The sequence below is a fragment of the Bos grunniens genome, chromosome 8 (assembly GCF_055505025.1).
Source record: "Bos grunniens cultivar Pamir isolate PY7600 chromosome 8, Bosgru_T2T1.0, whole genome shotgun sequence".
Taxonomy (NCBI): domain Eukaryota; kingdom Metazoa; phylum Chordata; class Mammalia; order Artiodactyla; family Bovidae; genus Bos; species Bos grunniens.
The window spans coordinates 75,561,501-75,574,037 of record NC_141172.1 but is presented as its reverse complement, the minus strand read 5'-3'; the positions used below and the strand labels follow the sequence as shown (position 1 = coordinate 75,574,037).

The 12,537-nt window shown below is 52.7% G+C and overlaps 1 protein-coding gene and 1 long non-coding RNA gene across 7 annotated transcripts in view; one reads left to right on the top strand and one right to left on the bottom strand.

Moving 5' to 3' along the window:
* The window catches only part of DNAI1 (dynein axonemal intermediate chain 1), a 92,787-nt gene that overhangs the window by 24,279 nt on the left and 55,971 nt on the right, over positions 1-12,537 (bottom strand). For 2 of the 6 annotated variants that reach the window (XM_086416643.1, XM_086416647.1), the window contains 7 exons: positions 9,445-9,534; positions 9,229-9,316; positions 8,619-8,698; positions 6,937-7,085; positions 6,733-6,832; positions 3,385-3,570; positions 56-378 (listed from right to left, as the gene is read on the bottom strand). In XM_086416643.1, coding sequence (XP_086272769.1) covers positions 280-378; positions 3,385-3,570; positions 6,733-6,832; positions 6,937-7,085; positions 8,619-8,698; positions 9,229-9,316; positions 9,445-9,534 — 792 coding nt within the window. In that variant the 3' untranslated portion in view covers positions 56-279. Of the gene's footprint in view, positions 1-55; positions 379-3,384; positions 3,571-6,732; positions 6,856-6,936; positions 7,086-8,618; positions 8,699-9,228; positions 9,317-9,444; positions 9,535-12,537 lie in introns of those variants that run through there. The other 4 variants (XM_086416642.1, XM_086416646.1, XM_086416644.1 and 1 more) reach the window with 3 other exon arrangements.
* On the top strand, positions 3,955-5,597 carry LOC147367466 (uncharacterized). Its single transcript, XR_015170110.1, has 2 exons — positions 3,955-4,111; positions 5,344-5,597. It is a non-coding gene; the product is annotated as an uncharacterized LOC147367466 (long non-coding RNA).

Sequence of the window (12,537 nt, the reverse complement as noted above, 5' to 3'; positions counted from 1 at the left end):
CTGAGATTCTCTCCTCTTCCTGGGTGCCCTGCTGTAGCAAAATTCAAGATGTGGGTGGACTTCCAGACACAGGTTTATTTGTGCAAAGTAGGAGAGGGTAACAGGGGTTGAGGACCAAGTCCTGGGGTGAGGTGATGGGACCAGGGCCAGAGCAGGGCGCTGGAACCTGATCAGGGGTAGTGTCAGACACATACTGGGTACAAGGCTGGACTGGGGTACCAGGGTCAGGGGCTACAAGTACTAGGTTCAAGACATGGGCCAAGTTCGGAGGCCGGGCCCTCAGGTCTTGGTTTTCACTTCCCTCACCAGGTTCAGCAGTTTGTCCAATTTTGCAATCTCCACAGCTGGCCCCTTCTGTACTTCCTGGCCCTTCTTCTCCTGGGGAGAAGAGAAGCACACACCAGGGAGGACTGGTGAGGGACGGGCAACCTCTTGTTGCCTCAGCCTAGCTTACCCCAGCACTGCCGCGCCCTCTCCTGCCCAGTTAGCTTCTGGACCCTGATGGTGGGGGCGGGGAGGGGTGGGGCAATCCAGGAAGAGCTGTAGTCTCAGACCTCTACTACAGGAAGGTCTCTGGCTGAGTCCTAACAAGGAGCTAAGAGGTGTGTGTTTGTGGAGGGAAAGTGTGGACAAAGCCACAGGTGCCCTCACCTAGTACTCTTACCCAGTACTTCCAGCTCAGGCAGGGAGTGGGGTACCACCTGGGGCCAGGCCTGCTGTCTCAGTTATCCCCAGGTGGGGGAGGATGTCAGGAGGGCAGATGGCATGTCCCATGTGGTTCCAGATGTCCTCAGCTGGGACTGTCCCCGAGAACAGCGGGTCTTGAATTAATGACCCCACCCCCCACCCCTGGCCACGGGGTTTCGCATGTGGTGCAGTGGTAAAGAACCTGCCTGACGATGTAGGAGATGCAAGAGACATGCGTTCGACCCCTGGGTCAGGAAGATCCACTGGAGTAGAAAATGGCAACTTACTGCCTGGGAAATCCCATAGACAGAGGAGCCTGGCGCACTATTCCGTGGGGTCACAAAAGAGATATGACTGAGCGCGCGCGCGCGCGCACACACACACACACACACACTTGCCTATAGGGCACTCTAATCCTTTCGCTGGGAAGCTGGACCCTGTGAAAAAGTGTTGGGCCACTGGGTGTGTGCGACTCCCAGGCCTGTGAGCTCCTTGGCAGACCAGCACCAGTGCCATCCTCCCTTCTGTCCAGGCAGTGGGGTGCAGGCTGGGCTGGGGGAGCTGCCATTTCTCGCCTTCCCTCTGTACCCAAGCCCCCTGCCCTCTCAGCCACCTGTGCCCAGGGCTCACTGGCACCTGCCCCAGCCTTGCCTGCTGGAGACCCAGCCTGGATCTGGCCATGGCTGTGAGGTGGGGGGAGAGGCGGGGCCTGCAGGCCCTTTTCTGGCCCTTCTTGGCTGCTGACACCCAGTGGAGCTCAGATTTCCTCCTGGCATGAGTCCTGCACCTGTTCCCAAATCTGTCTCCCCCTCCCCTCGAGGCTCAGCGCCTTTGCTCCTGCCCCACTGACTCCGACACTCGTGAGGCAGAAGACAAAGATGTCTCTCTCCCTTCCCTCTCTCTCTCCCAGATTAACCTCATGTTCTCTTCTCACCCTCACCTCATCTGGGAGTCAGGAAGCCTGGCTTTTCGTTGCTAACTCCCTATGTGACTCTGGGCAAGTTCCTTGCCTTTCCGAGCTACAGTTGCCATCTAGACAGTAGCTGGGGAAAGTAGGCCTTGACTTTTGGTGGGCTCTGACACCAGTCATGGGACGATCCTCGGGCTGGGCAGTCAGGCCTCTGTGGCCCAGCCCTCTTGGGGAGATCAGGGAGACTGCCGCCTGCAGAGCAGGGCAGCCCATAGGACTTCCTCTGGCCTGAGTCAGTTGGCTGCTGATAGAGTCAGGTGGCAGTTTCACAGGAACTGCCAGTCCATGTAAGAACCAGCCCCCAGCTGTCACCTGCTCAGGTTCTCTGACTCCCAGGTACCCATGTCCTCAGGTCCTCAGAGATATTGATGCTGACCCTTGCTCTGAGGAGTTGAGACTGTGGGAGATCCTTGCCTCCCTGGGTCAGAGTGGGCAAGGCAGGCCTCCCACCACATCTACTGCCTTCAACGTGTGATGGCTGGCCCCCAGCCCCGAGGGTCACCACCATCCCACCCACGGGGCTATCCAACTCTACCAGCCTAAGCCTGGGTCATGCTCCTCACTAAATCAAGAACAGATTTTATCTGTTCCACAAATTGTACTGCCTTCCTCTGGCTCCTGGAGGCCAACTAGCAGGGCTTAGCAGAGTTTCAGACCACGCCCACCCCCAACCCCCACCCCACCCCACCCCCAGCCCACCACAGCCTCTGGGCCACAGCTGCAGGCACTCAGCAGCCTTCTGAGTATTTATAGCCAAGTCCACCCCTCCCCCAGCTGGCTACAATTACAGGCCCAGCCAAAATCCCAGCCCTTGCCTCCCTGGCCATGGTGGGGAATAGGCCAGGCTGGCATGAGAGGGTTAGTGCAGTGGCGCCTGCCTTGGTGGTGGCACATGGGGGCAGGTGTCAGCAGTTGAAAGAGGCCCCTGCTGTTTCCTCAAACTGCAAGTAAAGGCATCAAATGGCAACCCAGCGGGTACAGTCATCAGGGCAACGTGGCTCAGCCCCAGCTCAGCTCTGACCTTGGTCCAGAACCTAGCAGAGAGCAAATTTCCTCCTAGCACCCAAATGGACAGGACTGCGATCTAGGGTTTTGGATTTTTAAGTTGGACCCTTGGGCTCTGGATTCTAAAGTCTGGGTTCTTAAGTCTGAATTGGGACTCTGAGATCTAGACTTTGAGGTTATGGCTCTGGGCTCTGTGGCCTGTATTCAGAGCCCTTGGGCTCTGGTCAGGATCTCTGGATCATTCTAGATCCCAGAAAAGAACCAGAGCTCAAAAGGAGGACTGCCTAGCTACTGACCTAGTTACCCTTCTCATGGCTCATTTCCTGCTTTCTGTGAGGACCCACAGCTCCCAGTTCAGGGACCATTGGAGTTGAAGCTCTGTGCAAGCCCAGCGAATGACCGGAAACTAAGCCTTGAGCCCCTGCCTGGATAACACCAAGCAAGCCAATGATGCCCATGTACTACCCCCAGACTTGGGACTCCAGTCACCTGCTTACCGGTTGTCTCCACCTGGGGCTCAGAAACAGCATGTCAGAACCCATCTGTCCCCCTACAAACCTACTTCTATGCTTCTCACTTGGACAACAACATCACCCTGCTCTGGGCCTCCAAAGCCAGAAACCTGGGGCTGTCCCCTGGCTCCTCCCCTTTCTCTCACCAACCACCCCCCTCCCCACCTGGAGACTTTCTTTCTTGGCAGCCCAAATTCCCCAAGACTGTACCTTTGGCATTTTGCGCAAGTTGGGTGAGAGCTTAAGGCAGGTGACGTGCCCTCGGTCATCGCCCACAATGATGATGGGGTGGATGGGGTTGAACTGCACGTGGGTGAGCTTGTTCTTCTTTTTGGCCACCACGGGCTGGTTGCAGATGGCCTCGTACTTGTTGATGGACAAGTCAAACACGTGGGTCTGTGAAGAGGTAGGTGTCAGCACAATCAGGGAAATGGGGTCCCTGTCCCCGCTCCCCCCAACCAGAGGAACTGCCCCTGGACTTTCTTGGGTAACACGACAGAAGCCTAGCACACTGGAGCTGGAGGCAATAGGAGAGGCGATTTGCGTCTCTTTGTTTTTCCTATGGTTGAGGGAATGACAATAAAATGTTTAGGAGAAAATTTAAGTCTCTACAGAATTAACAGTAATAGCAGCTGCCATTTATGGAGCACTTACAGCTTTCCTGGTGGCTCAGATGGCAAAGAATCTGCCTGCAGTGCAGGAGACCCGGGTTCAATCCCTAGGTTGGAAAGATCCCCTGGAGAAGGGAATGGCAACTCACTCCAGTATTCTTGGCTGTAGAATTCCATGGACAGAGGAACCTGGTGGTCTACAGTCCATGGGGTTGCAAAGTGTCGGACACAACTGAGCAACTTCTACAGTATGATGTACTAGACTCTGGGCAAGCATGTTACCTGGTTGCATCATCTAATTACAGTAGTCACAGCCACTCTATCAGGTAGGTTCTGTTATTTTCCACATTTTATAAATGAGGAGATGGAGGCTCTTAAGCCTAACTTGTCAGTAAGTAGCAGAGCCAGGGTTTCTACCAAATGAATATATGTCAGGTGCTTGGGCAGTGCTTGTTATATAGGTGCTGAACAAATGTTGGATCTTATTTTTACGGCATTGTAAGTCCAAACCATTAGCAAGTTTTGCCTAGACTGTGCAGCATCCTAACTGGTCTTCCCGCTTCATCTCCCCTCCTTCTCTTATCCATCCTCTGTTTAGCAGCTAGACTTACCTTTAAAAAATCTGGAATCCTCCAATAGTCTCCCTGGGCATGCTACATAAAAATTCTGATTTCTTTCTCTCGATTCTGCACCATTTGCTCTCATCTCAGGCTCTCAGCCCTTTGCCTACAAGATCCTGGCCACCCTAACTTCCTGTTCCTTAAACCTTTCCAGCTTGTTCTCCCCTCAGGGCATTTGCACTAGCAGTTCCTTTGGAAGGCCTCACTCATCTTCACCTGACCCTTTTGTGTGACCCAGCTCTCTACTTGAATGTCACCTCTTTAAATAAGATTTCCCTGACGACTTTATCTAAAGGACCACCCAGTCCTTTCTTTTTGCATCACTCTATTTTTAAAGATATAACAGCTTTGAAAATGAAAGTGTTAGTCACTTAGTCATGTCCGACTCTTTGCAACCCCATGGACTGTAGCCCGCCAGACTCTTCTGTCTATGGGATTTTCCTGGCACAAATGGGTAGCCATTCCCCTCTCCAGGGGATCTTTCTGACCCAGGGATGTAACCCAGGTCTCCTGCATTGCAGGTGGATTCTTTACCATCTGAGCTATCAGGGAAGCCCCATAACAGCTTTGTGGAGATATAATTCATATACTATAAAATTTACCCATTTAAAGTATACAATTCCCATTTTTTTGTATGTTCACAGTTATGTAACCATCACCACAACCAAGTATAGAACATTTTCATCACCCCAGAAAGAACCCTTATACGTATCTATTACCAGTCATACCCACTTTTTCCTAACCCCTGTCTCCCTAGGTAACCACAAATCTACTTTATTTCTATAAATTTGCCTATTCTAGACCAGCATAAATGGAATCAGAAAATGTTTGGTCTTTTGTGACTGGCTTCTTAATTTTTTTAAAGATTTTTTTGATGTGGACTATGTTTTTATTGAAGATGTTAACAATATTCCTTCTGTTTTGTATTTTTTGGCCAGGAGGCATGTGGGATCTCAGCTCCCCAACCAGGGATCAAACCTATACCTCCTGCATTGGAAGGCGAAGTCTTAAACACTGGACAGCCAGGGAAGTCTCTGAGACTGGCTTCTTAAACTAAGCATGCTTTCAGTGTTCATCCATGATGTAGCATGTATCAGTAGTACATTCCTTATTAGTGCTGAGTAACACTTCTTATGGATAGAGTACTTATTGTTTACTCATTCATCAATTACAGACATTTGGGTTGCTTCCACTTTTTTGGCTGTTATGAATAATGCGGCTGTGAACACTGGTGTACACATGTCATCCTCTTTTGATCTCTGCCTAGCACTTAACTCTATTGGAGTTTGGTTGTTGTTTTCTATTGCTTTCCCTTCACTGGAACATAAGCTCTGTGAATCAACTGAACCACCAGGCCCTGGCCTGGAGTTGGGAGCCATAGTTAGCCCTTGGTTAGACATTTGTTCAGCAAATAAATGACTGACTTAAGGGTGATGCCTTAATACACTCTATTTTTTCCTGGTAGGTGCCTCTCAGCTTACATCAAAGTCCATAAGTAAATTATGTTGCACAAAAACTTTCCCACAAAAAAATTTCCCCACAAGCTGTTTTTGAGCTTTCACCAATTCTTATTGTTGCACAGACCCCTCCCATCTCCCCACTCAGACTCAGCTTGCACACTCCCAGGGATGGGGACCTCACTACCTTTTAGATGCTATTTCGACCGCAGGTTGACTCTGGTTTATAAGTTTCTCTTTACATCAAGCTGGCACCTGCCACCCTGTAGCTCCCTCCCCATGGCACTCAGAGAAGTTAGCTCCTCCTCATGGGATCTTATCTCCCATCTTGCTGTCTCCTTCAAGGTGAACAGCTCCACTCTCTCCTCCAGGCCTCATGGGATGACAGATCCCTCTTTTATTTATTTACTTTTGGCTGTGCTGGTCTTCTACCTGCACGCAGGTTTCCTCTAGTTGCAGCAAGATGGGGCTACTCTCTAGTGTGGTGTGTGGGCTTCTCATTGCAATGGCTTCTCTTGTTGAGGCTCACAGGCTCTAGGCATGTGGGCTTCGGTAGTTGCAGCAGGTGGGTTCAACAGTTGTGGCCCACGGACTTAGCTGCCTCATGGCATGTGGAATCTTCCAGGACCAGGGATCAAACCTGTATCCCCCTGTGTTGGATTTTTAACCACTGGACCACCAGGGAAGTCCCTGAATGACCCCTCTTTTGACAGGTCCCCGAGGGGCCTGGGCCCTTGAGGATACACAGAGTCCTGTGTTCTGCCTTCCCCCAGCTGCCCTTGGCCTGGGGTGGGACTCCAGGAGGGACAGCTGAGATGGCTCATCTTGTCTTCAGTAGGGGGTCAGCAGGGTCAGGAAAGGGGCACTTACCTTCCCGTTGGTGGTGACTGCTGCGAACACAGTGGATGAGTACGGTGCCCAGGCCACATCTCCCACAGCTGAATTGAGGTCATAGATGAACATCGGGGTCCTGCAGTGGGGAAGGGCGGAAAGCTGAGAGAACAGAGGGCTCATGGTGCCAGACCCTACTGGTCCCCGCCCAGGGCTCAGCCTGAGGGAGGGCAGACCCCTCACTTGATGGTGTGGTCCCATATCTTCACTGTCCAGTCGGAGCTGCAGGACATGAAGACCTTGGTATGGTAGGGATTCCAGGACACGGCATCCACGGCCATGTTGTGGGCATCATAGGTGTCGAGGAACTGGCTGGAGTAGGATTTGGAGCACTGGGGTGGGGGTAGGGAAGCATGAGTGAGTGCGGTCAGCCACCACTTCCCCAGGGGGCTCTGGAGGGTCAGACCCTGAGATTCCTCTTCTGTCCCCGCCCCGCCTCACTGTCCCAGCTGAGCTGGGGCCAAGCTCTTGGCTGTTCTTCTCACCCTCAAAGCAACCAGAGAGAAAGGAGGGGCTTAAGGAACTGGGGTTTGGTTGGGCAGGGGAGCCTTCCTAGAGGGTGAAGGAAGTCTGCCCAGAGGATCCCAGGCCAGGCAGAAACAGCCTTTCCTCCCTGAGGCTTCCCTGGTAGCTCAGCTGATAAAGAACCTGCCTGCAATGCAGGAAACCCTGGTTCAATTCCTGGATCCGGAAGATCCCCTGGAGAAGGGATAGGCCAACCACTCCAGTATTTTGGGGCTTCCCTGGCGTCTCACATGGTAAAGAAACCACCTGCAATGTGGGAGACCTGGGTTCAATCCCTGCGTTGGGAAGATCCCCTGGAGAAAGGCATGGCAACCCACTCCAGTATTCTTGTCTGGAGAATCCCATGAACAGAGGAGCCTGGTGGGCTACAATCCATGGGGTTGGTTGCAAAGAGTCAGACATGACTGAGTGACTAACACTTTCACTTTCATTTGCTCCCAGAAAAGCAAGTGCAGAGCCAGGAACAAGTCCCAGTCTCCAGATTTCTCATTTGGTTTCCTGCCCTGGCCACTGTGCCCTTTACTTCCTCCCTCTAGGAGACTGAGTGACTGACTGGTCTCTTCCTGTCTCCAGCAGCCGCAAGCAGGGGTGGAGAAGGGGGGTGGGGACGTCTTTTGCATTCAGATCGCTCTGCCTGGGCCTCAGGGGCTCCCGGGAGGCTGCCTGTAATTAACATTCTGAGTTTCTGAGCCTAAGAAAAGCTTGCAGCGGAGTTATTTCTAGATGGATGAAGGTTCAGAAGGATGTTCACCTACTAACTCTGAGACCTGGCAGAAGCAGGCCACAAAGTTCCATCCCGCCACCAGCTGGGATGAACCCCGTGTTCAGAGATAGGTTTTCTTGTTACCCAGCCTTCAAAGCGCAGCTCAACTTCAGATCTCCTCTAGGAAGTCTTTTCAGGATGTTCCAAGCCCCGCCTCTTCCCCTGCAACCCCCGTGCCCAGCTGTACGTCCTTCACCCCCAGGCAGGGAGCAGGACACGAGGGAAAGATGCGAGGCTGGGCTCAAGTCACCCTCTAGGTTCTTCATCTCCTGTCCTGCAGTCAGCCCCTCTTCCTGACACCCAAGCAGGTCAACAAATGCATTTTGGGAGGGGACATATGTATGTATACCTATGGCTGATTCATGTTGATGTTTGGCAGAAACCAACACAATACTGTAAAGCAATTATCCTTCAATTAAAAATGAATACATTTTTTAAAAAAGAAAGCAATGCATTCTCTTTCCCCAGAAAGCCTTCTGGTACTGATGAGCCCCCAGATCCATCCGAATATGGTCTGTTGAGAATGACAGGTCTAGTGGCCCTGTAAGAAGCTGGCATCGGCACAGCGCTACCTCACCTTGTAGATTTTTCCCTCCTCTGTGCCCACCAGAAACAGGTAGTCGATCTCTCTGTGGAAGTCAAAGGCAGTGCCGCAGCCTTCGGGAGAAGAGGGAACTGCTTTAGGCCAGTTCTGGAAGGGAAGGAGGCCCCCAGCATCCACCTCTATCCAGTAGGCCCTCCCCTGGGACAACCTGAGTCTGGGTACTATGAGGGCCGGAGCCAGCCAGGCGAACAGAAACTGGGTCCCTGGGCTGCTGCTAGAGCCCGGCAGTTGGGACTCTGCAAACGGGCCAGGGCTTCTGCAGACAGGAATGGGGCCTGGATAAACAAGGTGGGGATTGAGTTAAACAGGGTCGGGGTCAGGGTAAACAGGGAAAGGGTCTGCAAACAGGGATACAGTCTGCATAAACAGGGGAGGAATTGAGTAAACAGGGATGGGATCTGGGTAAACCCGGGCCTGATCTGCATAAACAGGGAGGGTCTGCAGACTGCTCAGGACCAGGCTTTCTCCTTACCTCCTCCTACCCGGCAGGAGGGGAAGTGGGGTGTGCAGAAAGAGGGAGGACCAGACCTCCTGGGTCCAGGGGGATGTGGCCGGGCTGGAGATGAGGTGTAGGGACTCTTACCCACTGTGTGTATCTGCAGGCCCTCGAGACCTTCTGTGGTGCTGCCCTCCACCTTCAGCTTGATGACGTCAGTGTGAACCAGCTCGCTCTGTGGTCACACAGGGAGGGGGAGGCGCACCCGTGGGGCTGGACAGGCAGGGTTGGAGTCCCCCTGCCATTTGGCTCCCACCACTCCCCATCTTCACCCCTGCATGACCCTTCCTGGGAAACACGCACCTTCACGAGCGTCCAAGACACGATCCTGCCGTCGGATGACACAGAGAAGAAGTTGAGGTTATGGTCCATGTCATCCTTCTGCCACCTGACCTGCAACATCCCACACTGTGAGCTCTGGGGCCCTGCGAGGGTGTCGGGTTAGGGCTGCGAGCTGAGCAGGGCTCACTCAAGGACCCTTCTGAGGCCCAGAAGCCAGTTCTGGGAGCCCATTTCCTAGGGTCCCATGATGGGCCTGCCCTCCCTCCTCACTCACTGCTCCCCCACCCCAAGCATCCTGAGGCAACGTGCCAGTGGGGCACTGCCCCGGTCCCCGGGCTCAGCAGTGGAGGTACCTGGTTCCTCTCTGCGTTGGCTGCTAGGAGCCCTGTTTTTTGTTTGTTTGTTTAGAGAAACTTGTTATTAAATTTTATTTTCTTTAAATATGTACCTTTTTCCCACCCTCACCCACATAGGGGGAGGAACAGAAAACCCCCATTTGTGGGATTCCATGTATAAAACCTGAGATGGTGAGGATGAAGTATAAAAATACTGTTTACAAAGGGAAAGAGGGTGTCCATTGTGACCTTAACTTTCAGACACCCCCATCTGCAGGCCCCTTTTTGCTCCTTTAGAAAAACTCCTGGGAATCTGTTTGGATGTAGAACAGCCCTTCTTCTGGTGGGGTATGGGGGGTGGGGCGTATGTGGTGTGAGTTGATCAGTTGTGTCTGACTCTTTCAACCCCATGGTCTGTAGCCCACCAGGCTCCTCTGTCCATGTGGATTCTCCATGCAAGAATACTGGGGTGGGTTGCCATTCCCTTCTCCAGGGCATCTTCCCGATGCAGGGATCGAACCCAGGTCTCCTGCATTGCAGGCAGAATCTTTACTGTCTGAGCCACTGGTGGAGGGGAGTAAGGGGATGGGATGGGAAAGGGGGTGGGGAGCTCCCAAACCCCAACACAGAATAGGAAGCTATTTTCGTAACAAGTTGTTAGAAAGCAGTGGCTCTGCGTTCGACCTCCTTACGTCGAGAGCCCATCAACCAGCTTCCTCATTTCTAAAACAGAAACCATAATAGCATGAGTTTGTTGTAAGAAATAAATGAAATAATGAATTTGAAGCTCTTAGGTCAGAACACTGCAGATATTAAGTGTTCAATAAGTAATAGCCATCATCCTAGGAATCAAGGTCCCAAGGTTCTTGGGGGGCTTTTTCCTGCTTGCTTCCCTCCCCATCCAGGCTTGGTTTTTCTCCAGGTAGCCTTTCTTCTGTTCCCACCTTCACTTCACCACTAGCTCCTGCTTCTAAAATCTTGCTCCTAGCATCTCAGATATGAGCTGCATTTCTCCAGCTGCAAATTGGGGTTAATAATCCTTCCCCACCCATCTTCTCCGGGCTGGAAGCAAACATATGGGAAAGTGTTTTGGAGACAGAGCTGTTGTCTTATGAAGATGACACGCTTGAGGCTCAAGTTTCTGTTGCCAGATGTGGAGGCCCAGCAGAGCTGTGTCCGGGAGGGCTGGGGCGGGGCTGGGTGCCCAGAGCTTTCCAGCCTCCAGGCCTCCTGCACTGGGACCACCATCTTTCCCCTGTCACAAGGAGAGGCCCAGTGAGGGTGGACGGGAATCCAGGGGTGCTGTCTGGAACCACAGTTGTAACCTGGCTCTTGAGCAGTGTACGTGGGGTGGGGGTGTGGAGGGGATTTCTTCTCCGGGGGACCCCCCACCCCTCCACCAGGCCTGGCTGTCAGAGCTGCAGGAGGGCGGACCTTGTCCTGCCTGGGCCTGTCTGGGCAGGCTGCTCTTTTGTGTTTTTGCCAAGAGGCCTAGAACACCGCACAGCCTGTGAGGCACAAGTCAGAGCAGTCCTGATGCGGAGACAGCTCCCTCTTCTGCGTAAAGGTAGTCCCTTTAAAGGGGGGAGCGGATGGGGGTGTCAAAGGCCAGACAATAAGAGGCACAGGGGAGCTGCAAAGGGAAGTGTTTAATGAGTGGCCGCTGGCGCACATGGAGATTGTATTTCACACCCCACTTAGCAGCCTGATGCCCAGTTGGGGGTGGTGCGTGTATTTGCAGGTGTGTGTGTATGTGTGTGTGTGTGCAAGTTGCACACATGCTCCTGGAGTGGAGGTGGGAGGGTAGGAATAAAGAGGGCATAGAGGGGGCAGGTGGAAGTGGGACTGAGAGAATGAATGAATGCCCAGGAAGCAGGCGTTAGGGAGGAAACAGAGGCCTGCATCACTGATTGCTTCTCTTCTGCGTTCTCTCATCAGGGCAGGCGTGTTTGACCCCAGGGTCTGCTCATATCCTTCCTGCCTCCTACCCCAGTGTAGCAGAGGATACACAGACACACACACACACACACACACACATCCTGCAGAGTGCTGCTGGTTGGGGCTTCCCAGCCAGGCCTGAACAGGGCTACTCTACCCAGATGGGAGGCGGCCTGTGCCGTGGGACCAGAACCATGTCCCCTTTGGAGTCCCTGGCTCCAAAACTTTCCATGGCTCCCTGTTACCAACAGAACAAAGTCCTTTGGCCCCCAGCCTGGCTTTTGAGATTGAAAACAATCTCTCTGATTTCTCCCAGGACATAGTCCCTTGAAGAAGGACCTAAGACTTTGATGTCTCTGACACCTCCTTCACAAGCCCCAGCTCTTTTTCAAGCTCCCGGATATACAACCACTGCCTGTAAGACGCCTCTTCTGGCTTCTTGTATTAACTTCTGGCCAGAATTCTGTGGCATCCTAAAGGTTGTCCCAAACCAGAGTTTCAGGTGCCATCACCAACTTTCCCTTCCCCCATAGCCAGCCAGTCACTTCCTTCTCTTGATTTTACTCCTCAACAGCCCTCAACCCTATTTTCTCATTTTCATCTCCACTGCCCTGTTGTGGCTCAGTCTTAAGCTGTCTCATGCTGCAGCTGGAAGATATCTCCAGGACATTGCATGACTGTGGGATTTCTTTGCTCCCAAATCCTCTGATGGTTGGACAGTGATTTTCAAATTATGCTGGGAGGAGCTCTTGGAGCCTTGGGAAAGTAGCTCAGGGGACATGGGGAGTGATGACAGGGGACCCTCAAGCAATCAGGACCCTGATCTTATCAGAGCAGCCCC